This window comes from Microtus pennsylvanicus, chromosome 9 (genome assembly GCF_037038515.1).
Source record: "Microtus pennsylvanicus isolate mMicPen1 chromosome 9, mMicPen1.hap1, whole genome shotgun sequence".
NCBI classification, from domain to species: domain Eukaryota; kingdom Metazoa; phylum Chordata; class Mammalia; order Rodentia; family Cricetidae; genus Microtus; species Microtus pennsylvanicus.
In genome coordinates this window covers 73,942,730-73,967,683 of record NC_134587.1, presented here as the reverse complement: position 1 = coordinate 73,967,683, position 24,954 = coordinate 73,942,730, and the positions used below count along the sequence as shown (strand labels likewise).

General features: G+C 40.8%; 1 protein-coding gene across 7 annotated transcripts in view; it reads left to right on the top strand.

Moving 5' to 3' along the window:
• The window catches only part of LOC142857719 (pro-neuregulin-1, membrane-bound isoform), a 195,813-nt gene that overhangs the window by 28,284 nt on the left and 142,575 nt on the right, over positions 1-24,954 (top strand). For all 7 annotated transcript variants that reach the window (XM_075986491.1, XM_075986490.1, XM_075986489.1 and 4 more), the window contains exons 2-3: positions 10,659-10,836; positions 19,163-19,284. In XM_075986491.1, coding sequence (XP_075842606.1) covers positions 10,659-10,836; positions 19,163-19,284 — 300 coding nt within the window. The remainder of the gene's footprint in view (positions 1-10,658; positions 10,837-19,162; positions 19,285-24,954) is intronic.

Sequence of the window (24,954 nt, the reverse complement as noted above, 5' to 3'; positions counted from 1 at the left end):
CCCCCTGGCATGGACATCCATGCTGAGCACTGCCACCCCCATGATGTACAGTTCTTCTCAGTGCTTCCTCTTTTCCTGTGATGTGTGTGGCGTTGCCTCTGTGGTTGACTAACTCTTTCCCCGCTTTCCCACTTTTGTGGTCACTTTGTAATTGAGTGGTTACATTGGCTCTGCTGATTGCCAAACACTATCACAGTTCCCTTCTTGGAAGATCTGGGGATAGGAGTGGGGGGGAAGTTGGGGGTAGGCAATGGTCATGAAATAAACTGAAATATAGTGGCATAGAGATAGCATGAACACTTGGGAAATCATGTTATCCATGTCCCAGCTGAATACACGTTTGTGCCATTTTTGAGAAAAGCAACGAAGGTCGGGGTCCAACAGGGCAGATCAGTGCTGGAGCTCCTAAGGTCCCTGTAGACATTAATATTCTTGGTTCTCTGGGAGCAATTAGAAAGTTAAAGGACGAGGGGGGTGGTCTTTTCTTCTTAGGGCGCTTGAATGGCTGTGCACTAAGGTAGTAAGGAAGGTGTATCTGTCACTATCAGCTTTTTCTGTAAGATCTTGGGTTACAAAGCCTTTCTCTTTAGACAGAATATGTTGTCTCCTCTGGCTTCCCATCCTCATGTACTGACAGCAGATCTCATACATAGGGCCTGTGTGTGAGGGGAATGCAGACTCACAAAACCTCGCGACATTTTATGTCTTCCCCTGTTTTTGCTACCATCATAGTTAATACTCTTGAGTCTTTTTGGATGCTTAAACCCAAGTGTTGTTCGGAGTGTTGGCCCTGTAGTTCTTAAAAACAGTCCTCAGGGCCAGCCTGTTAGCTGGGCCATACTAGGTCCTGAAGTGTTTATATTTCCACAGCTTTTGAATTCATTTTAGGATTTTCCTCATTACAAGTCGATTTGGTCATACTTCTCCAGGCTCGCTGAGCCCTTCTGGTTCTGTGGTAGAGGAATGCTCCCTTGTGTTATGTAAGACATTTGAGGTATACCAAAGTTATGCAAGAAGCAGCTTTCTGGAGAAGTTGAGTTTAAATAGCAATGGGTAAGGGATTTTATTAGCCCCACCCCAGAGCTGAATGGAATGCTAATTTCTGAAGTCTTCATTTGGGAATTTCGTTTGCTTTGTCCTACTTATTAAAATTTGGTTAGTAAGTGATAGTTTTCAAAACTTACAAAATTGATTGCTCCGTAAATTGCGTGGTCACTAGGGAAAAAATAGGCTTGTTAACTTAAAAGTCAGATTAAAGCACGTTCCTACCAACTTTATATAAGGTTGGTGTCTTGAAACTCAAACCTTTGCAAAGCCTTGGAAGTGTCGGCATAAGTCCTTTCTTGATTTAAAAGACTGTATACTGTTGTTATTAGGCTGCTAATATTTATGCAATAGTCATGCTTAAAGCATAGAATGAATGCAGTGATTGCTTCTATGTCCCCATCACAATGCTCCTGAAGAAGGACTGGTTCTTGTGGCTCCTTAGAAGCCTAGCAGCTTGAAGAATGGTTCCACAATTGCAGAAAACCAAAGTGAAAGGCATGAACGGTTGCTGGAGTCTGTGGCTGGGGCTGAATTTCATTTCCTGAGCATCCACTGGTTTTTACCTCCATCCCTTGACATCTGTAGCCATTTGAGGGTTTCTCTTCTGGACTGGGAGTAGAATATTGGGAAGGTGAAGATGCTTAACTGCACCTAGACTTATCTGTCTTTTGGAGAACTGCACTGGTTTTCTGTTGCTTTTGTAACAGACTTTTTAACCTAAGGGTTCATGTGAAGTTGCTGCTTTTCAGTTCAAATGGGACTCACCAGGCTCAATAAGATGATGGCCCCAAGGCTGCAGGAGGCTCTACCTGAGTATCAATCTTGCCCTTGCTTTCTCGTGGTGTGGTAATAGGAGCGGCGGGGCTGTGTCCCCAGCACCCCGGTCGCCTGGCTAGCTTATGCCCCGAAATAACAACACACAAATTGTATTCATTTAAACACTGATTGGCCCTTTAGCTCTAGCCCTTACTGGCTAATTCTGATATCCCGATCGACCCATCTCTAATAATCTGTGAGCACCAGTCTTACCGGGAAGATTCTAGCCTACGTCCATCCTGGGTAGGAGCTTCATCGCGTGTGTCTGCCCAGGAGTGGGGCATGGCGTCTCTCCGAGCTCACTTCCTCTTCCTCCCAGCATTCTGTTCTGTTTACTCCTCCCACCTATGTTTTAACCTATGAGGGCCAAGCAGTTTCTTTATTGCTTAACCAATGAAATAACAGATTGATATATGACACTCCCACATCATCATGGCAGCCTGAATTCCTTGACTGCAGCCTCCTCTCCTTTGACACTGGTGCATTTTATTACACTAAGGAGGAGAGATGGTCTTTTTTTCAGGCTCACAGGATGAGATCGGAGCACCTGCGGATGGCAGCATAGTCTGCCCTGCTTAAGGTCTTTAACCTCAAGCATATTTCTCCAGGTCTTCTTTGCATGGCTTCTAGGCTTTTTGGCCAAGATCAAACGTCAAGTCTCTGCATGTGAAGTGACGTTCGTGGACTTTGGGGATTACTATCTAAGTATCTGTGGGTCGTTATTCTGCCTGCCACAGAATGAAGTGTTCTTTCTTTGGTGTCAGCTCCAAGAAGGCTGTTTCTTTAAAACCTTATGTTGGTTTAGAAAGCTTGATAAATGGCTAAAATTTACCAAAGAAATTGTTACTCTAGTCTTTCAGAGTGACTTTACATCAATGCAACAGTATCTAACTACTTAATATTAATTGGTGGGTTGTATATAGATTTAATGATCTGCTTTCGAGATCAATTTGAGGCGAAAGCTTCATGACGAAGCTGGATGTACACAGCCACCCAAATATAGCTCTCTTGTCCTCCCAGACTGTGCTGATGAAAGATTTATTTTATAAATCGGATTACAGTGTAATCAGTTCGTGTGTCCTTTATCTGTTTCTCCGCAACCAGGATGGCCGTTTCAGGATGCTGGGGACCACGTTAGTCTTATTGACACCTGTATGTCGAAGAGCTAAAGTCACGGTCGCTCCAGAAGAGGGCACAATAACATGTGCATAATTGAAAGTCATGAAATGTCCAAGAGAATGAAGTTATTTATTTGAATGACCAAGGATCTGGATCCTAGGCAGAGCGCAGATGGGGGCCAATGTCTGGTGCGAAGAACAGAGTATTCAGTGTTAATATGACATGAACAGGAAAGGAGGGATAGAGCCAATAAATCCAGTATGTTTTTTAATAGACATCCCGTGCATTAGAAGGAAAAGAGTAGCTTGTTCGGTGCAGAGAATTTGAGCCAGAGTGTAATGTTGCTTATTTTATTCTTCCACTGAGCGAACATTACCGTGCTAGTTACAGAGGATAAAAAGATGTCGTAGATGACAAAAGAGCGAGCTCTTCATCCCCTTGGAACAAATACCTATAAAGATAGCAAGCACTGAATTAAATGGATAGTAATGGTTTTATGGGAACACAGGACAGAGCTGCTTACTGTAAAATTGAACTTACTCACCATGAGTTCTGGGGGAAATGATTTTAGATTTACAGACTGGTTACAACGATAAGACAGAGTTCCTTTAATGTTCGGTAATCCAATTATACTGCTCAAAAGAAGATACAAGCCTTTGGCCAAACGGCAGAGCTCATTAAGATCTCACCACCTTTTAGCGCTGAGATGAGATGACGTCTTAAACTCCTCCCTGAACAGTAGGCTAAGTCATAGCAGTATATACAGTGCCACCTGGATAGTCCCAAGGCGACCACTAAACTTGCCCTCACTGAATGAAGCCTTAAGCATCTAAACCTGAAGTCTGTATTGAAAATGCTAGTAAGCAAGGCTCGCAGGTCATCAATTCTCTCCATTCTCTATGAACGCTCCATTTCTCTTTTTGCATGGTACCAGGTATTGGACTCAGGGCTACATGTTGAAGATGAGCTTTGTATCACACTAGCCCTCCAGCTTCTGTCCGAAGTCAAACTTTCGCATGCTGGAAACCTCCCATTCAAAGTAGGACATGGTACCTTGGTTCTCCTCAGCTTCTGTGAAGTAGAATCCCACTCTGCAAATCATCAGGTTACAGCTCCATCCAGAAAACCTGTCGCCCAGTCGTAGAGCATTCAGTGGGAAATGAAGAACTGAAACCCGGGTCTGCCTGGCTGACTCCCAAGCCTGTGCTTTTCATTTTTCCACACCGCACGCCCTTATATTCTGCTTCCTGAATCACTTTCCCGTATAGCCTCCCAGAATAAGCATTTTCCAAATTATACTTATTATGCAAAAACTTTGTTTCCCTTTTTATCCTAAAACTATTTGCTTTGTACATCAAAAGTTTTCCATGAATTCCACTGTCCTGTGACTCCATTAAAAAAATGTTTTGGGTTTTTGTCAGTTTTCATGATTTAAAGGACCACAGTTCCTTTCCGTGCTTGTTCTTTGGGATTCCACCATCTTTGGTTCTTTTCTTTTAAACTAGCTTCCCTTCCTTTGGATGTTTAATGTTTTAGTATCCTTTTAAACAGTTGCCACCTTTTAAACAAATCCTTATCCTGAAGAACCCGAAGATATGAAGCTTTCTCCTTCTGGCCTTCCCCATGGGGCAGAAGTATAAAATGATAAGGGTCCCTTTGTTCAGCTGTCCGCAGACAGTCGGTAACAGTGTGAGCCAAACAATCTTTAGTGTCCGCAGAAAGCCTGTGTAGTTTAGAAAATGTAAATAAAATTCCCTCTTTCAAGTGTAAAACGAATATTGTAGTGTTATCAATTAACAAAATGTCTTTCAAGCTTACCTGGCTACTCAAGTGAGAAATGCATCAGAACTTGGAAAGAAAATGGGGGGGGGGGGAGAGGAAAAAAGACAAAAGAAAAAAACAAATAGGATGCTATCTACATCAGTTTTCCATTTTTTTTTTTTTTTTTTTTTGGTAATGTCACAGGTCAGTATGACAAACAAGGGAGGAAAACTTACTTACTTTTGACCACAGAAAACCTAGAATTTCTAAGCTTACATCACCAGAAATTTGCCAGGCACCATCAGGTAAACTCTTCCCTGGCACACGCACGCCAAGTGGACAGCCTGCCAAGAAGCCGGCTAGATGTCTTTGTTGAGCTGAGGGAGAGGGTCTCTAACTGGGGGCAGCTGTGGCCACAGTGCTAATTAGTCAGGCCTGTTGAACACTCAACTATCAAGCTGTTGTCAACCTGGTCACGACTTAATCGAACACGCCATTGTCATGGCGTGTTGCCTCTCCACCTTGACAGGGTGATATTAATCTGTTAGAACCCTTTTGTTACTGTGTCCTCACGTAGGGGTTATCGCATTTCAGTGAATGCCAGCATGAGATAGAGCTCCTTGACCCCTGTGGCACGTGGTCTGTATGGCAGATGGACAGCCACGGATTCTAAAGCATTTTTATCATAGCAAATTCAAGTATTCTGCTTTCTTTTATTTTCTTATAAGTCATCAAGGTTTCTCAGAAAATGCAACAATTGTGCGTATCACCCTTTTCTCCCACCCAGACTGTCTTTTGTGTTTGCAATGAGTACAGAAGTGATCAACCACTTGCTATAGCCCAGATTTTTTTTTTTTTTTTTTGGAAGACATACTCACTATTGAGAACTCATTTATTTCAATCTTGAGGACATTTTCACCATAAGATACAAAGACTTGCATGGAACCATTTCTGGCTTGGTCATTAAAAGGAAGGGATCTACACTCAAGTCTGTATCTTCAGGGGCTGGCTCCCCAATACCAGCTGTGTAATGACAGGCCGGTAACTGTTTTTCCCGGGTTCCATTTCTTTATCTGCATATTTGTTGTGAGGATAATAACCCCGGAACCCTGGAATTGTTATATAACAAGAGGTAATGAGTATAAAGCTCTTAGACCAGAGCCTGGCACCTAGCAGATGTTCAATTAGCTGTTACCGTTCTAAGGGGATTTACCATTGGAGGAGCTGAAAGGAACTTATTGTTGCCTTGCAGAACACTATAATAGTATCTGTGTGCATTTGCTTTAAGTGAACTACTGGGAGTCGGTGAGTGTCTTAAGCAGCTCTAGTTGTGAGGGAGTCGGTTGGTACACACTTGTAACCCCAGGTCAGTGACCTGGGTGGATCAAGACTTTGAAATGTTAAGAAAAGAAGGGCGACGAATTGCAACAAGCATAGCATCAGTTTTGGGTCTGAAAACTTGCTCTGACCTAAAAATTTGCATGCATTTTGCCTTGGAGAGATTTACAGTGCTGTAAGTCTCTTATAGGTGTATATGGAAAAGCGATTTGGCTTTTATAGTTCATTATAAGAACTTACAAATGATTGTAGTTGCTCTGTAATGAAATTCAAGTGACCTTTCCTAATTCTCAGTCTACCGTCCTTTCCCCACTCCATTGCTACCTCCTTCAATCCTGACAAAGGGGCCACAATGTAGAAACGTGCTGGGTCCAGCCTTGGTTCTCCAGAAGCCACACTTGTGTGAGCACAAGCCTCCGTTTCCTCATCAGCAGGTGATCATAGTAACCATCCACCTTAGGTGCTGTCTGAACCGGGACTGCTCAGGGGAAAGGGAATCAAACACAAATAGGGCATTTGAGGATGTGTGACAGCAAAGTTCATTTCAGGGGGAGGCATGTAGAAGAAGCCGTGTAGACTGGGGTTGGCTGATGAATAGGAGCCCCTGAGAGCTGAGGGCAGAGGGATGAGGTTGCATGTAGGCACTCTTGCAGCATGGGAGGGGCACAGTGAGCAGACTCTTAGGGCTGCTGAGATCCATTTGTGGAAGATGCAGGATAGCTCTTGTAGACCAGGCTGACTTCAAATTCACAGAGATCCTCCTACCTCTGCCTCCAATTAAAGGATTAAAGATGTGTGCCACCACCACCCAGCTTGTTTAAATCTTTTTTTAAAAAAATGAAATAAACAGGATTATATTATTTGAATTAACCACATGTCTGAGAGGCACATTTAAATATAATCCATTTACAATGAACTATTTTAATAATTTCTGGCAAAATTTCTCCACTGAAAATGGTCTCTATGGATAAATGAGAAATCACACAAACCATCCAAGATCAAATATTGCTTTGTATTTTTGTGAAAAAAATCTAAGGAACATTCAAGGCTATTGATTTGGAAGGATTTATATTGTCTGGATGCCCTCTATGTACGTGAATTTGGGATCCTCCGGGTGTGAAGAGGGATATTGTTGGCTACTCAAGTACCTTTGAGTCAGGGAGGCAGGTGCATGACTACCGGGAATCTGGGATTTTGCTTCACCATTTACACTGTGGATGCTTTTTATTCTTTTCCTTAAGAAGAGAGACTCCTGACAAAGTGGACAACCTTATGTCTTAAAGGTCATCCATGCCACAAAGGACTAGGGCAAGCTGATAGGAAGTCTGATCTTCTGTGGGGTTTGGTACTGCCTCACACAGAGAAACTCAAAGTGTAAGTGGTGTTCACACATATACATGTTTATACATCCGGATCAGCTGGGGGAACAGACATATTTAAGACCTTATATTCGAAGCCCTTTGTCTCCTGTGCATTCTGTATCTTCTCTTAAGGGAAGCTATGCGCACCCTATGGGCCATTTGGTAAGGACAGGAAAGATACAGATAGTGGTTCTTTTTACCAAAGAACCCCATGGGATCAGCTCCAAAGTCAAGTTTATGACATTGACCCACATAACAATTTCAGTGGAAGACTTTTCAGAATTAAATGGCAGCAGTGATGTTTTTGTTTTTTTTATATTACTACTATTATGATTATTATTATTATTTGCAAAATTATCTCTACAATTGCAAACTTACCCAGGTCACTAAATGGGGAGTAATTAAGGAATGGAAGATAAGTATTCTTGTAATCCTAGTGGGAAGAGGAGGATGAATTCCATGTCAGCTTGGGCTACATAGGAGGACCAATCCTCAAAAGGGAAAGATGAAAGGTACTTAAGGTATTTAAATGCTGGGATGAGGTTTGGTGGTAGCATGGTTTCCTAGTACCTATGTGGCCTGGGTTCACCCCCAGTACTGCAGGGCAAAAGAAGCTCCTGCTTGCTGAAAACAAGAGTCGTTCATTTATTGTCAGAAAGGACCAGATGAGAAAGGTACAAAGGCAAAGAAAAACCCAAGATTCTTTTCCTCTGCATATATCTGCATATACTGTTTTGTATACAGTGTGTATGTTTGCATGTATATCTGACTCATTCCCTTTAAGATGTCCACAAATACTTTCTAAGATTCTTTTGCTCGACTTTAGTGCAGCAATTCCACAAGAGGAACGGAGCTCAACTCTTGTACATTATTTTTTCTGTGATTCCCAATAACGTCCCTCGTAACTATCCTCCAACTCCACCCCCAAGTGGGTTTCATGCAGTAGCTGCACTCTGATTAGTCATGTTTAATTTCTTTTTAATTGGCTTCCTAGTCTTCTCTGGTCATTCATGACATTGACTTTTTTTTTTAAAGCCTTAGAACAATTTTATAGAGTAGCCCTTATTGAACTGATCTGTTTTTATGTGTTTGATATCAAGACTCTGAAGAACTAGGAAATAAATAAACGAAGAGAGAAGCTAGCAGAGAAAGAGATGTGAGAGAAAAGGATAAAGTGAATGGATGAAGAGCACTAGACACTTATTCAATGAGATGTTTATGCAAATGAGAGACAAAAGTCTTATAGTTTGTGTTCAAACTTGTGCTTGGATTCTATAAGCCAAAGCCTGGAGTGGTGGAAGAGGGAACACAGTCTTGCTGAGTTTTAAGTATATCTAACTATATAGGGAATTTTGTTTATTAAAGCAGGGAACCAGACCTTGAGAATTTTGGTGGCATTTCAACTTCAATTTAAAATCCAGTTGTAAAGCACATACTCATTCCCTTAGTTTGTGCAGACGTGCAGCAATTTATTTTACTTAATATATACAAGCCAGTTTCTTTGATGCCATTTGGCTCTCTCCCGTGTGTTTCTTCTGAGCCTTTCAGCGGAGTCGGAAAGTTATAAATGATCTTAAGGAGCTGATGGAGATAAATATTAGGCACTTGTCAGGGATATTAGAATTTAGTGTTCTTAAAACTTCCAAAGCAGGACCGCGATCCATATCTCAAAAGTAAAAGTCCTGTGGAATTTGTTCATAAAGCAAGTTTTACTTTAGAGCCGTCAGTCGGCGATGGTGGTGGGGAGAACAAGAAATAAGACAGACATAATTGCCAAGTACTGAGAGCCGGGAACAGCTGAGTCTTCCAACTTGCTCCCATGTCTGTCTCAGTAGGTTCTTGCTGCACCACCAGCCCCCAAGTAAGTGAGGAGGTGTGTATACGGGGGCTCTGCTATGAGACTGCAGCCCTCGAAGGCTTTGGCTTTAATTCCCATGCTCACTGCTGACAGCTTCGGGGTTCGTTTCCTAAGGGCAGAGCCATAGAAAAACAAATAACCTGAGTGGGCAAGGTATCCCCTTTCTGTGCCTGTGTAAGGCGACCTTGATTGTGTCCCTGGACTCTGGGTCCTTGCCCAGGGAGTAATTATGCCCTGGGCTGGTGAGGCAGAGCCTCATTTGCTTGGGTTTGTTTTCTGGGATTTCCTGATAATTCCTGAACTGAGCAGAAAAGTAGACTTTGTCGCTGGCCTTTGCCAGACTCAGCGGAAACCGCGAGCTGTTGAGGTCTCGGGTTCTCTAAAACGGTTGATTGTTAAGTAAGTTTGTATGTGTAGACGAAAGCCATCTGTTTATTCTTTAATTGGAAATATTTTAATAGAAAAATCAAATGCACTTTGTAGACACTTAAGACAAGGCGCCACCTATACCCATCCCTCAGCTTCTTGGTAGTCTGGGTTCATATTTATGTTGCTTTACTTCTTACTCATCCCTGCACGATTTTATCCATTCATATTCTATCAAAACTGCCCATAGGCAGTTATGTATAAGTCACAATGATATGGATCCTTTGCAGGAAATTGTAAAGTAGCACAATTTGGCTCTTCACAGCTTCCCTTCTGAAGATTCAGAAATGCTAAGTTCATGTTGTATCTAGGACAGGACAACGGGGAGCATCTGGAGTGGTCAGTCACTCCCTGTCTCTGGGATAGCAACAGCAGGCTGGGTCAGGAGTGATGGGGCTGAAGGACTTGTGTCTTACAGGAAGGAGGCACCTGGGATGCTTAATGAGATGAACGTGATTCTACTTTCTACAAACGTCACAACCAAGAGGAAAGGAAAAGTAGACTTCACAGCGTTTACTCTGAAATCAGTTTCCTACTAACACATGGGCATGTAGGACGGTGCCTTCCTACAGGGTTGAGCAGATGTGTGATGTGGGGCCATCAGCTCAAAGACAAAGCCTAGCCCCATCCCCATCTCAGCACTGATTTTGTTAAACCACAAACTAGTTACTAAGAATATGTTTTAGGGATGAGTTTATCATCCAGGCTCCTCCCCTACCCCCACCCCCTATGCTGGCTTTATTTTATTTGGGCATTTTGTTTTTCTCCTAGTTGGGACCCATTTTGGTCTACTCATTTATTATTATTATTATTTTTTGCTTTGGTTAGTAAAACTTTTGGTAATGGGACTTCATCAAGCTCATTCAACATTAGTAATTTTCCTTTTGAAAGGCCAAATTATCATGGTTTTTCTTCTCCCTTTCTCTTTACAGCCTTGCCTCCTCGATTGAAAGAGATGAAAAGCCAGGAGTCGGCTGCAGGTTCCAAGCTAGTGCTTCGGTGTGAAACCAGTTCGGAATACTCTGCACTCAGATTCAAATGGTTTAAGAATGGGAATGAGCTGAACCGAAAAAATAAGCCACAAAACATCAAGATTCAGAAAAAGCCAGGGTAAGTCAAGTGCATTTAGTAGTAGAATCTGTGCCAACAGCAACGGGATAATATAGGATAGAAAATTATATAGATCCTAATATTAAACTTGTTATAAAGTGTGATATATGATGAATAGGAAGACTTTTGATTGAATTGTCGCCAGAGATTGTCATATCAAATAGAAAGGAACTTGGGAATTTATGATGCTTACAACTTTTGAATGAAGAAGTGGGGAGCTGAAGGGGAAGCCGTAGGAAGTCAGATGGGGCTGGCTGGGAGGGAAGGAGGAAGATGGAATTAGTGGTAGCTAATGTAATAGTCACGAAACCTGAGATTCAGTCTCCTTATAATAAGACAAGTGATATTTTAGCGCCAATGTCTAGTGCAGTCAAAATCCCAATGTCATTATAAAGATTAATAATTGCCTTCATTTATGGGATATAATACAGTGAGTTTATATTATTTTCAAACAGTGAGGGTTAACACATATAATTATGTTTTATATAATAACGAGAATTTTTAGTTAACAATACTATTGAAGTTCATCAACACTATAGCAGATTTGACAGTGCAGTAATCTTTAGGCCAAGGACCTTATGTTTTCTACCTTCTTGAGCATGGCAATGCTAGAAGCACCCCATAAGAAACATGTGGTACCTCAGTGGCTACGTTAGATGTCTCTTCTAAGTTAGTGCAGCTTCTAGTATCCAAGCAATTTTCATGTCAGTGTATTTTCTTCTTTAACAATTGCTTTTACTGGACTGGAGAGATGGCTTAGTGGTTAAGAGCACTGACTGTTCTTCTAGAGGACCTGGGTTCAATTCCCAGCACCCATAGTAGCCTACAACTGTCTGTAACTTCAGTTCTAGGGGACCCAATACTCTCACACAGACATACATGCAGGCAAATCACCAATACGAGAGAGAGAGAGAGAGAGAGAGAGAGAGAGAGAGAGAGAGAGAGAGAGAGAGAGGAGAGAGACAATTGCTTTCACAAGGATTAAAATACATTTTGAGGAAATCAGGGAAGAGAACAACAAGTTATATGTTTTCTTTTTCTTCTGAGCAATTCATTAATTGATTTGACATCTTTAATGTGGTTCTCAACTCTGAGAGGCTTTATGCCCCAACATCTCAGAAGACTCCTCTGAAACCAGGGTTTTATAACAAAAGCAACAGCAGAAGGACATCACCCCTTCTTCCCTTTGATTTCATAAGCTGTCTACCAAAACATTGTCACAAACGCATGGGCAAGGGAGAACAGGATGATTCTGCTGCAAATGTAATTGAATGTTATCAAACTGTCTAATCACTCTGATGACAATAATTAGGGATTTCCCCCTAGTTCTATGGCTTTATTAATTACACCACTTATTCTTGATATTGATCATGCCAGAAAGATCTGTTGGCTTGGAAAGATAAAGTGTGAGAAAAGGGGCTGGGTATCACAGCCTACAGCAGGTGTTGTTACAGAGACACAAAACATAGCAATGTAAAGAGCCCAGGCACCCCATAAACATAGTGTTTCTCTACAAACAGCAACAGCATTCTCACGTATGGCAAAGGCAGTCCAGCGGTTGGCATGTGATGACTAATTTTGTAGATTTGAAAACTTAGAGTCAAGCCTGGTGTGCACCTGTCATCCCAGACGTGGGAGGCTGAGGCAGGATGATCACTACATGTTTGAGGCAAGTGGAGCCACATAGCATGGTCCTGTCTAGAAGCAAATTCTTAAGAAAAGGGAAAGAAAAATTGAGGGACAAATGTGTTATATAACACTTTACCTAGGGTCCTGGAACTTGCCAAACACTCAAACACAGATGTATTTATTTATTTATTTATTGATTGATTGATTGATTGATTTCTTATGCCATTCTCTCATTGAAGGTAGGAACCATGCAGGAAGGAGGAAAAACAGTGGAAAATTTGCAAAGATAAGCATGATTCTGAATGGAGGTTAAGACAAAAAAATAATTGTAGATACTGGATTGAACAGGTTTTGCTGTTTGTTCTGATTTCATCAAGTAGGCATATTAAGTTGTGTGTGTGTGTATGTATACACACACATACATGCCAGGTAACTTCTCACGCGTAGCTGTAAACTGGCCCAATGTTAGCAAAACTTAGAAGTTTGTGAGGGGCTTTATGCCAGGGATATAGCCGGATCAAAGAGATAGAAGGCCCCCTTCTGTGCATAGGCAGTCCTATGGTTGTATAGCGACAATCTAATTTAGTCCTAATACAACATGGGTGTTCCAGACCGTGTGCTGAAATACATTGTTGGAGCCTGTACTTGGATAGGCAGACAGATGTGGGCTGAAGGGGAGCAGAAACTTTTTGGAGAACACATGTCCTCCATCTTATATATGTAAAGAAGCAAGTAAAGTTGGGTAAATAAGGTGGGGAAAGAACAAAAATGTGAGAAACTAATACAAGTGTGTTTCTGGAGAGGATACCTGTGCTCTTATAGGCTTATTCGGTTGCCTGACTGGGATAACATATAAAGCTCCATTAGCATTCAGGAAGGCATTTTCATATTGACTGCATAGGTCCAGACAGCTCTGAGCATGGTCTACATACTAATGCAGTTCCCACCCACATCAGAAAGGCCAGCGTTCAGAAATTATTCACTTTAATTCCAGCCTCGCTGCAAAGAAGTAGATGGGGAGAAATTTATTTGAGCTATGTGATTGTGAATTACTCTTGGCACAAAAAGAGTTTATGTATTTGAGTTAAAAATAAGACATGATTTCCGTAGAGTCGGTGGCTGCTCAGGAGGTCGGCTCATCGATTTTCACAATCAGAAGATTTATCATTTCTAAAGCGCTTCAAAATTAGCGTTGCTAGATTTTAGAGTAGCCAACAAGATCTAAATTTAACCTTAGCAAAATGTTCTACTATTCTATTTGTCGTATAAACAAATGGAATGGATATTATTATTAATTATTACAATGTTTTAAAAACAATCACCCTCTTGAGAATGAACTTCTGTAAGTTTCTTTCTATAATGTAATGTAATGGAAAGGGTGTAAGGTTATTAAATAAACCTAGACTTTAAATAGGCCTGACTCCAACATTCATGTTAATTTCACAAGTACTTGTGATTTTTATTATATGAAGTCAAAATACAGTGGCTGGTATTATCAGCTCAGGCTATCACTAAAACCTATTGATACTTCTCTTGTTCAAATACTCATAATGCTTTTTGTTACTTAGATCCTGACACTAGGAATATGTTGAGTTGATTGGTTGGTCATGTGACTTAAATTTACTCTTTGGCTGTTAACAACTAAGCAGGAGTGAATTTTACTTTGAGGTGTAGGATTTCCCTGGGAGTCTGTTCAAATCAAATGCTGACTCTTTCAGCCGTTAGTTATCTAGATTGTAGGTGGCAGCCAAATTTCCCTTTTAATCCCTTCGTGTTATGAGAAGATTTCATACCAATAGGCAGTTTCTGTCTTTGTGTAAACTCATCTTCCTCTTGGACCCCGCCTCCTCTTTTCCTGCATGTTCTTCCTATGGGTTTGAATCTACATGTAAGCCTTTGTTTGTTTTATTTGGTAAGCTGCGTGTGGGACCAATTAAAAGAAATGGGAACCACTCCGTATTGTATATATGTTTATCCCTCTATTCTTGCTGTATGTGCCTGGTGGATGATCTGGATCAAGAAAACGAGCTGAAGGCTTCGGGCCTGTCAGATTGGCCTCACTCATGTATCTGTTCTGGATTAGCCTTGTGAAAGACAAACTTCTAGTTCTTGTCATTTTCATACATATTTATATAACCCTAGTGTTGCTTCAGCTTTTCATTGCAGCTTGTATTTTCATTTGATCTGGAAGTGCTTTTGCTTGTTCAAAACCCGTTTGAAGATTTTCCTGATGCCTGCTCTGGGGCTGGTGAGATGGCTCAGCATGGTAATGGTGCTTGCCACCAAGCCTGGTGACCTGTGGTCAACCCCAAGAACCCATATAAGGGAAGACGGAGAGAGCCAAGTCCACAGGTTGACTTCCACACACATGGGTGGTGGGAAGAGCTCCTTTCAGGCACGGAGAGATTAATGATAAATGAATTTAGGGTGTTCTGCTGTTCTCAGTGGCCACTCATGAATAGCTCTGTATCAGGAAAGTTCATGTATACTCCTTTTCTTAGCTGCTGACGCACTTTGACAGGCCATGGGAACGGTATGTAAGGATTCCTAGTTTCCCTGTATAACGAGTGGTCATTCTGTGTGGTTTATGTGGGCGTTCAGTATGCTGCCTGGTTGCGCTTTCTAAGAAGTTCCTCTTATTCTTCCACATCCCTTCTCACGGAAAGCAGGTTGACATCTGAAGCAGAATTGAAGACATGCATCCATGCACATACAGGCATACTCACACATCCACACACATGTGTGCTGCATGCATGTAGACTTCATAAGAGTGGGCTTGGCAAATGGCTCCCCAGTCTTGGGTCTCAGCGATGGAAAAAAAAGTCATAGATTTCTTATCTGAGTTCCCAAGATTCTCCCATGTAAGACCACCTTGTACTTTCCCTCTTCTTGTTCCCTGGGGCTCAATTTTCTTAGGACACTTGGCCACTCTCAAGTCACTTCTTCTTCCAGGTAGCAGTGCAGTGATGTGTTTAAAGTCATTATACTTCATCCGTCTTCACTTGCGAGACTGTTCTTTTAATAGAATTCTTTCTCTTATTAGAGAAAGACTCTAGACTCTCTCCAATTGTAATTCACCTTCTTCTGAAGCCCTCTGGTTACTGTTGTTTTTTGTTAATCAGCTGTCAGTCAAAAACATACTTCCAGAGTTCCAGCTGTGACCCAGCCCGTTCCAAATGTACTGAGACTCCTAGCCAATTTGATTTTGTATTCTGCTTTAACATTCATTTCACCCAAGAGTAAGTGCATTTTTCTTTCTTTTTCTCAGTTTTTTTTTAAAGCTTCTTTAAAGGGCTGGTGTTGAAAGATAGGCTACTTGAAAGCCCTCTTTTCTTTGTGCATTGGAATTGATGCATCTCTTACCCTTGAGTATTTCCACTCTGGCTTCTGAATCTGGTTGTATCTGTTCCACATGTCTCAATTAAGCTAAGTCTTGGTCTTGAACCACTGATGCTCTGTCCTGGATTCCCAGGGGTGGTCTCTACATTAGTGATTGGATGACCATGTGTAATGCCTGTCTTCGAAATGCACCTTAGAGGTTCGTACATAACTGCCGAGAGACACTTGCAGAAAGAAATCTTTTTTCCATTATTTGGTGAAATATTTTTTGAACACAGAATAGTGCCCCCCAATCCCTTCTGTCCATCATGGCATTTGATTATATTACTTGGGTTTGTATTCCAGGAAGCATGGGCCAGGCCTATTAGGAGAATTTAGATTTTAGAACTATCCTTTAAAGATTATGCCAACTGGAAATTTAATTACCCCGTTTCATATAGTTCAATCCAGTTCAATAGTTAGAATATTAAATTGTGCAGGGTCGAGAAAGAGGTCTTCATATACGAGCGTAGGATTGTTTCTGGAATCACAAATGGGAAGATCAGGGCTTCTTAGTTGCTGTCTATTCTTAGAATATTGTTCTAATTGTCTGACTAAAGAATTTTGGGTCTTAACATTAAAAGTCTCTGTTTTTTAATATTCAGAATTTGTTCTTCCTCTGATATTGAAGATCAGGATTTTTTCTAGTTTTCCTCATAATTTGTTGTTCCCATCTGTTATATCATGATCAGACAGCAAAATTATTCCAAAAAACTTTGCCATCTTTTCAGCTGAAAAGAAATCTTTTACAGTATTTATTCTTATCTTTCTTTTCTTAAGAACCTGCTCCATGAAGCAAACTCATCAGAGATAGACCAAGTATATACAAAGATGATAATCCACTAGAAAATATTTGTTTGAATATCCCAAAGCCTGGCGTGACATCTAATATGGTATTTTGATAAATTTAGGAGCTGCTAAGTATTATTAACACCAAATATCTATTTGTCACGATGTTTGCTGCGAACATGGTCCATTTTGGTTTCTAGAGGTACTTTAGGGAAAGTTTTCTTTGAATAGCCTCTGTGGTTAATGAGTGGCTATTCCTTAAATAGCCCTGGCTGGTTCTCTTATTTAGATAAACAAGGCAATTGCTAGTAAATCTTTCTGACAACTTCTTCTGTGGATTGTTATTTTCCCAAAGTGTGAATAGATGTGCTAAGTGAAAGAAAAAAAGAGTTGGCTAAGTAAGGAGATAGAAGCTACTTCTAATACTCCTGGCTATTCAGAGTCTGTTAGTTATATTAAAGTTTCTGAGAAACGTGAGGGATAGGTAGGGCTTTAATGTTTTCCAGTGTTGTTGAAGAGAACTCATTTGTTATCGTTACATTCCATCATGACCTCTGCTAAGTTTGACTGTTGTTTTGTTGGGAGTTACAGCTAGTAGAGGTAACTTCCTGACTAACAAACTGACCTGGTCATGGTTGCCCTGGGTCTGCCCCTCCTAAAACGGTCACTGCCCCTTTTACAATGCATCTTGCTTCCTGCTGTCTGCATTGGGTATATTAGGGCCTGTGGTAGCATAAGCAGGAACATCCCAAAACTTCTTTGATCCATTCCTACATGTATCCAGTATTGCCTGAGGACAGTCCCAGGGCAATACTGTGCCGTGTGCTGTTGTGAGGAAACCAGTAGCTTTTTTTGAAATTGTAGACTGCTTGCTCTGGTTGTGCCTGGACAGAAGATGTAGTGAGAGAACTGTGGTAAAAGGGGTTTGCAGGAGAGGCAAGGTGATGGCGAGGATCTCGATAAGGAGAGAGATGCTCCAGTTGCATGATTTGGCCATGAAAACTTTATCAAAGGGCTTGACACTGATGACGGCCTTTGAAGATCAGTAAGACCATTAAGGTAGAAACACAAGGCACTCTGAGTGGGGGCGAATTCTGACCTGTCAGAGGCACCAGGGTAGAAGCATGAGGCTTATGTGTGGGATTTTGATTGATTTTGATTAATGCCATCTACTAGAGTGGAGTAGAAGCGGAGGCCTAAAGTTTGAAACCATACTTTCCACCTGAAAATCAATACCATGTGGCAAAAAGACCACATGATATGGAGAAAATAGCAAAACATGAAAGCATCCACCAATATTGCCGTCTTCCCTTCCTGCCCTCTTTCCTCCCATTGTCCTCTCTATAGGGCGTGGCTTCCAGATGCCAAGCTAGAGTACAGAACGGTGCTTATCAGTCTTTGTAAGCCCAGAGTGGTGGCTCATACCTATAATGCCATTATCTGGGAGACCGAGTCGGGAGGTTTTCCATGAATTCAAGCTATCCTTGCTGTAATGAGTTTTGGGTCAACCTGGGCTAATCTGAGAAGCTCCCCCATTTCCACCACATAGAGCCTTTTGCAAACACTGAGCCAGTCCTAGCAGTTCTGAGCTTGGCCATAGATAGCCTAAATTATCGGCCACGCGCAACAATAAAGGAGGTGCAAGTGTACCTCCCACTGGCATCTACATTAAAAAAAAATGGTGGCTATCAATTTAATGGTGAAAGGGTTGTAAAAGTGGGCTACTGTAGCAGGAATATTTATTCCAGTCTCAAGAACCATTTGGGAGGCACTTTGTGCCCAGTAATGGCCATCTGCAAGGAGGACACCTTTCCTATCTCTGGAAATGATAAATATACCCCCTAGAAATTACCTTGACTTTTGATGTTACTCCACAGAGATGTGTGGAGTATTTTTATCTATCCTAGACTCCATTAAATGATTCTTTCTACTGATCTTATAAGAAACCATTTAAATATTTTTCTTCTCTTCCCAAACCTTTGTTTTGAACTTTTGAGATTACAATTTAGTTTTGACATCTCTCCCTTTCCTTTCCTCCCTCCAAGCCCTAAACCCTCTCAATTACCCCTCCCCCACACTCCTTTAAATCCATGGCCTCTTCCGCCCCTGTTAATTATTATGGTATGTGTATATGTATATACATACATATTCTTGAATAAGACCTGGTCCGTCCATACAATGTTACTTTTATGTATGTTCTCAGGGTGACACTGAGATGTAAGGAGGACAGAAAATTTGCCCACCAAGAGGGTCAGCAGTGGTAGCAGAGGAATGAAGGGCACCAACTTCACTATCTGTGCGATAAAATTAAGATTCCATCCTAGGTAGTTTACTCTGATACCGTATGCTTGGTCTGGCTGAAACATACGCCTGAACTGATGTGATAACCAGTGATATTTTAACATTGTATCTGTAGGGTAAGAAGGGGGAATTTGAGAGTGCTGAACCCAGGAAAGCATATTTTATTATTTACAATGCTGAAGATGAACTGCTGCGACGCACTTACACTACTTTGGTCTCCATCTCACAGGAAGTCAGAACTTCGAATTAACAAAGCGTCACTGGCTGATTCCGGGGAGTATATGTGCAAAGTGATCAGCAAGTTAGGGAACGACAGTGCTTCGGCCAACATCACCATCGTCGACTCAAATGGTAAGACACCTGCCGCCTGCTGTTTCTCAGATGTGTGATATATCCATGGGGTAATCTTTACACACACACACACACACACACACACACACACACACACACACACACACACACCTACCTGCTTGAGTTGGTTAGGAAGGGCAGTCAAGTCTTTGGTCCTATCAACCACACAATACAGTTATATGTTTATATACATACTCTACATAAATAAATACACACACACTCAGACACATGTAAAAACAAGAGTACTTATGTATGTGCCCATACATATGAATAAATGCATCTGTTCTATTTATCTGCAAGACCTGAAGTTTTAATGTTCCGGTGTGTATTTTAAGCAATTACACCAAGCTAATAGCAACCTAGACACAGTGACTTTTTAGGGCTGCTAGTTTTGAAATTAGGAACACCTGAGAGGCAGTGAATTTCCTACTTTGTAAAGGCTTCAGGCTTCTGACCCAGCCTCCTTGAGAGCTGTTGGGGAGGATTTGCTTAACACACACAAATGAGTCAGACAGAGGAAGTACTACCTCCCAGCTAACAACTTCCCTCAGCTCTCTTAGGAAATCCGAAGTCTGCAGTTGCTGGCTTGTGTCTTCTATAGCTCAGTAACCCGACCTGTGAAGATCATGTCTAGGAGCTCATGAGAGCCTAACAATGCTTCTTCAAACCTTGGCACTTTTGGGTGCCATTTCAAAAACCTTACTGTGTCTGTTGTGTCTTGAAATGATGTGAATTTTTATAAGCTCAATTCTGCTTTCTCTGCGTCTTGGTAGAGATGAGAAACTTTCTATGGCAGGAAATGGTCTTTTGGAGTAAAAAGGCTAGGATGGCAGGCCTTCATGGGAAGAGTAAGTAACAGTAAGGTTACTTCCTTAAGAGACAGAATTAGTTTGTATCTCTTGATCCTCACATGACCCATTATGTCAGGGAGAGGGGAGTAGAATAAAAAAGATTTGGAGCAGGCTCAGGAAAATCCAGGTTAGTGACTGTTCTTCTCTGGACTTGCCCAGGAAGTCTCGAGTGGCATCGTCAAAGTCTATTACCTTTCTCTGTAGGTTGTTCCCTCTGTTGGGAGTGAAGGAGACTCGATGAGAAGTAGTTCTCATTGCAAGTTTTCGAGGCCATGCTTTTGTTACTTAAAGTGCAAATGGCACTTAACTATGAGCAAGTACAGTGTTACTTCAGTATGTGATCGACACAGGCTGAGCAGAGCATTTTGCTCCTATTACTGTATTCTATATGTGATTTTTTTAGAATTGCTACAGAAAACTCAAAACTTAAGGATTACTTAATTTCAGTAGCTTATTCTTTTTTTTTTTTTTTTTTTGGTTTTTCGAGACAGGGTTTCTCTGTGGTTTTGGAGCCTGTCCTGGAACTAGTTCTTGTAGACCAGGCTGGTCTTGAACTCACAGAGATCCGCCTGCCTCTGCCTCCCAAGTGCTGGGATTAAAGGCATGCGCCACCACCGCCCGGCTTCAGTAGCTTATTCTTTACTGTGGTTTAGGTCATGATTTTTAAAAACAATAATGTTGTCTTTTTTTGAGAATATCATGACCTCTGTGTCCTGTTTTGAAAGCTGTTCTTGTAATTCTATTTTAACATGTCTTCTTTTTTTTTTTTTTTTTATTTATTTATTTATTTATTTATTTATTTATTTATTTATTTATTTATTAAGGATTTCTTCCTCCTCCCCGCAACCGCCTCCCATTTCCCTCCCCCTCCCCCGATCAAGTCACCCTCCCTAATCTGCTCGAAGAGCAATCAGGGTTCCCTGACCTGTGTCTTCTTATGGTAAATTGTGAATTATGATTGTGACATTCAGGCTGGATTTTTGTAGCTATGCATACTATATACTCCCAGATAAATAAAATGAGAGTATTATCATTACTTATAGTATGATTATATTTATCATTCCATAGCTTCTGGTTTATAGGATAAAACAGAGATGATCTACCCTTGTAATAGTCCTGGAAAACATCTCTAGGGTCCTTGTATTGTTAGTTTGGAGGGAGCAAAAGTTTGATAATTTTCATTTTTACATTTCTCATCAGATTAATTTTCAAGTCATGGTCTATTGCTCAAATTTGAATATATAGTACTGATAAATTTAAGTTTTAAGGAATGAAGGTTAGAGGTGCTTATGATATTGGGCCTTTTTTTAACCTAACAAAAAGAAAAAGTTCATGCGACTATTTTATTCTTTTTGCGATATTCTTTTGCTTGTTTGCTTTTCTCACAATATCTGTAGCCCGAGTTAGCCCTTGGATCTGCTAGACTGCAGAGGATGCAATTTTGTAATCTATTTTTCTCTGCCTCTCGAGTGTGAGCTTATAGGCTTGTGCCATTAAACCCAGTTATTACAGTGGCTTTGGAGATAAAGACCAGACCCTGTTCACACTAGATGAGCATTCTACCAACCCAGCCACTCCCCAGCCCAGTCCTGGCTTTTAGTCACTTAAAGCATCAGAGTAGGAGAATGCAGAACCCCAGGAGCAGTGTGCTGTGAGGAGAAGGTCATTGAGCCCTCTCAAAGGTGTGGAGTCTCTAGAAGGATGTGGGGGAAGGGAAAAGCTGGACTCGAATAAGTTGTCTGAAATAAGTTTTTCCATAAAAATGAAATATGAGTCTTCTAATGGTAAACAAACCATCTCAGAAATCAGAAAAGTTGTAGATAGCAAAAGGCAGCCTAAACCTGCTTTTCCTTCCTAGTGTGCAGTAGCCCACGCTGTATCTGAAGGCGTATGTGTGCACAGAGAGGAAAGGCAGACCCTTTCACTTGTCACGAACAGCAAGGAGAAGGGTGTCAGAAGGAGAGAGTCTAGGGGAAAGAGCTTGGCCTTGGGGAGACGGACTTGAACACAAGTATCCCAAAGAGTTTAGACAACGCCATCACGTGACTGTTTTCTAGTTGTTCTATTTTCAGACTGTGTCAGATCTTTTTAAACTTAAAAAACAAAAACCAACCCGCGGTTTTCTCTCTTCCTCATTTGCCATGCTTTCACCTCTGCTTCTTGGTAGATCCCTACCTAACTGGCTTATGCTCCCCCCACTCCGGCAGATTCGTCTCCAGAGCGTTGTTTAAGATACCCTTTGAGATTTACCTCTTTCCTATGGTCCTGACCTTAATCTCCCAAGAAGAGTTGTGCTAGGAAGGATATGATTAGCAGGGACCATGCCACACCATGCCATAAGACCCAGAGAATCTGCAAGGATTTACACCTTGCCATATATCCTGTCCACTGCTTAACCAGTGGAGGTGAAGCCACACCCACGTGTGGCTGAGTAGATCTATTTCAATTAGCACCTAGATAGGAATTGACTAATAAAAATTTAAGAAATTCCTTGTGCTTGTTTTTATTTGCTTCAGTGAAATCGTGACCATATTGCCAAAATATTCAAGCGCTTCAAAAAAGAACACATGTGTAGTCACTCATTTATTAAGCTACATTTGAAGAATTTGTTTATCACTGGCCCTTTCTGATATCTTTTCATTGCTTTGTGGAATTGGAAGAAAGAATTTGCATGTGTAAATATGCATAAATGTGTGTAACCTGCTAGTGTCTAATGTTGATTTTCCTAGAAACATTATCGCCCTGCGGAGAGTTACAAAACACGTATTGGCGGGGGAAAAGGCCACGCATGTTTTCCCTCAGTCCATACACTCTGGACTCATTTTTATTTAGTCATTTGGCTTGGTCTTTCTCTAAGAAATCCTAATTTCACAATTAATTCTTAGCTAACAAGCTCTAGGAAAACACTTGGATATTAGAATAAAGGAGCAAAAATAAGAACCACAGGCATAATTGGTTTGCTATCTGTTCAAAGGTTACTGTGGGAGAATGTACAGCCACTCAATCATATCTTGAGTTTTCTTTTTTAATCAGGAGAAAACTTATATAAGGTTCAGGCTCCCAAGGAATAATTGGGCTCATAGCCATTTGCTGTTCCATTTGCGAAACAGAAAAAAAATTAATAAAGTTTGGATAGCTTATATTTTGTGCTTTAAAATTTTGGCTTATCTGGGTCATGGGCTTAGTTAGCCCTTACCCTTCTCCCAAATGTGGTATTGTGGGAAATATATTGGTAAACAGCTTGTGAAGTCACAGTGAGAAGAATGTCAGGAAGGTTTTGCTTATTTTTATTTTGTGATTATTATTTTGAGACAGGGTCTACTATGCAGCTCTGGCTGGTCTAGAACTTGCTATATAGACCACACTGGCCTGGAACTCAGAAAGAGCTGCTTGCTTTTGCCTCCTGACTAATTGCCAGGGTTAAAGGCATGAACCACCAAGCCTGGAGTCCCGTAGATTTTAAAACTTGTTTGTCATTCTCCATGTGTATTATATTATGTAGGGTGCTCATAAAAGCTAATACACATTAATAATATGGTTAGAATATGACAGATTATGCATAGTGCCCCTATAGCATTTATTAATTTGGAAACCTCTCTGCTGCTTATTTATGCATTGAGTACAATAAGAGTTCGGATATTCTAAGATGTTCCTGAGTTCATGTTTTACCATTGTTAGTGAATTAGTGCACCCACTTTTAAAATCTATTTTAATCACAATTTTGGTATACATAGTAGAGCCTTAGAAGTTTAGGGAAATAAAGAATGACATACAATATGTTAACTCTGCACAGACATCACATAAGTGTGTGTTTCCTGAGTATTTATGTTCTCATTATGCTCATGACGAAGTCTCCAACAAGTCATACATTCTTACTCATTAGAAAAATTATTTTCCAGAAGACACCAGCCATTTCACTTGAGACTCAATCCAGTTTATTAAAATCATTTTTCAAACATGAAAAATACAACAGTATTATGTTTTCAGGTCTACTAAGCGTAAGAAGGTCATCAGTGTTCAATTCCTGACGACTTTAAAGCCTCACTATTTACACCATCGAGTAGACCTTTGTAAATCTAATGAACCAACTTACTGTTCTAAAATACACCACTTAGCTGCTAGCCGAGGAGATTGCAGGACTTAAGTTTGTTTTTTTTTTAATCTGTAAGTGGAATGTAAAATTCCAATTACACTAAAAACAAGCAGATTTTTTGTTTAAATCCTTGAACGCTGCACATGGCGGGGTGGGGGTGTCTTTCTGGGTAATTAGTGTTAATCAATAGGATTGACATTTCTTAATAGCAAAGATCTTTTTAAAGTCTCTGTTTTGAACATATAAGTTATTTGTTAAGCTCCGAGCTTACATTTCCTCAATATTAATTCAGGAAGTATTTTTACTGAAACCACAGTCATTAAAGAGGTTTTAAAAATCTCCAGGATAAATATCTAATTTAGGAAGGGCGCTATCTTCAGGAGCTTCCATGTCCAGAAAGAACTGCTGCAACCATTTGTTACTATGAACATTTGTCTCTAATGCAGCCTTCAATCACAAGAGGAAGTTACAGTTAACCTGTCTTCCGTGCTGAAGTCTTTTTTTTTTCTTTTTTTAATCTTCTTGGAAGGTCACAGTAGACAATCACTCGGTTTGCCAAAAATAAATGTGGAGAAAATTTTGACATCAGGTTGGGCTTGGATCTTTGCCCAATCCTTGTCAGGCAATGTGGTGGTCAAGTCATTGATGTATTCTGAAGGGCAGAATAAGGAGGGATCTGTCAACGTGGGCACAAGGTTGGAAAGCCTTACATTGGAAGCATTCCAG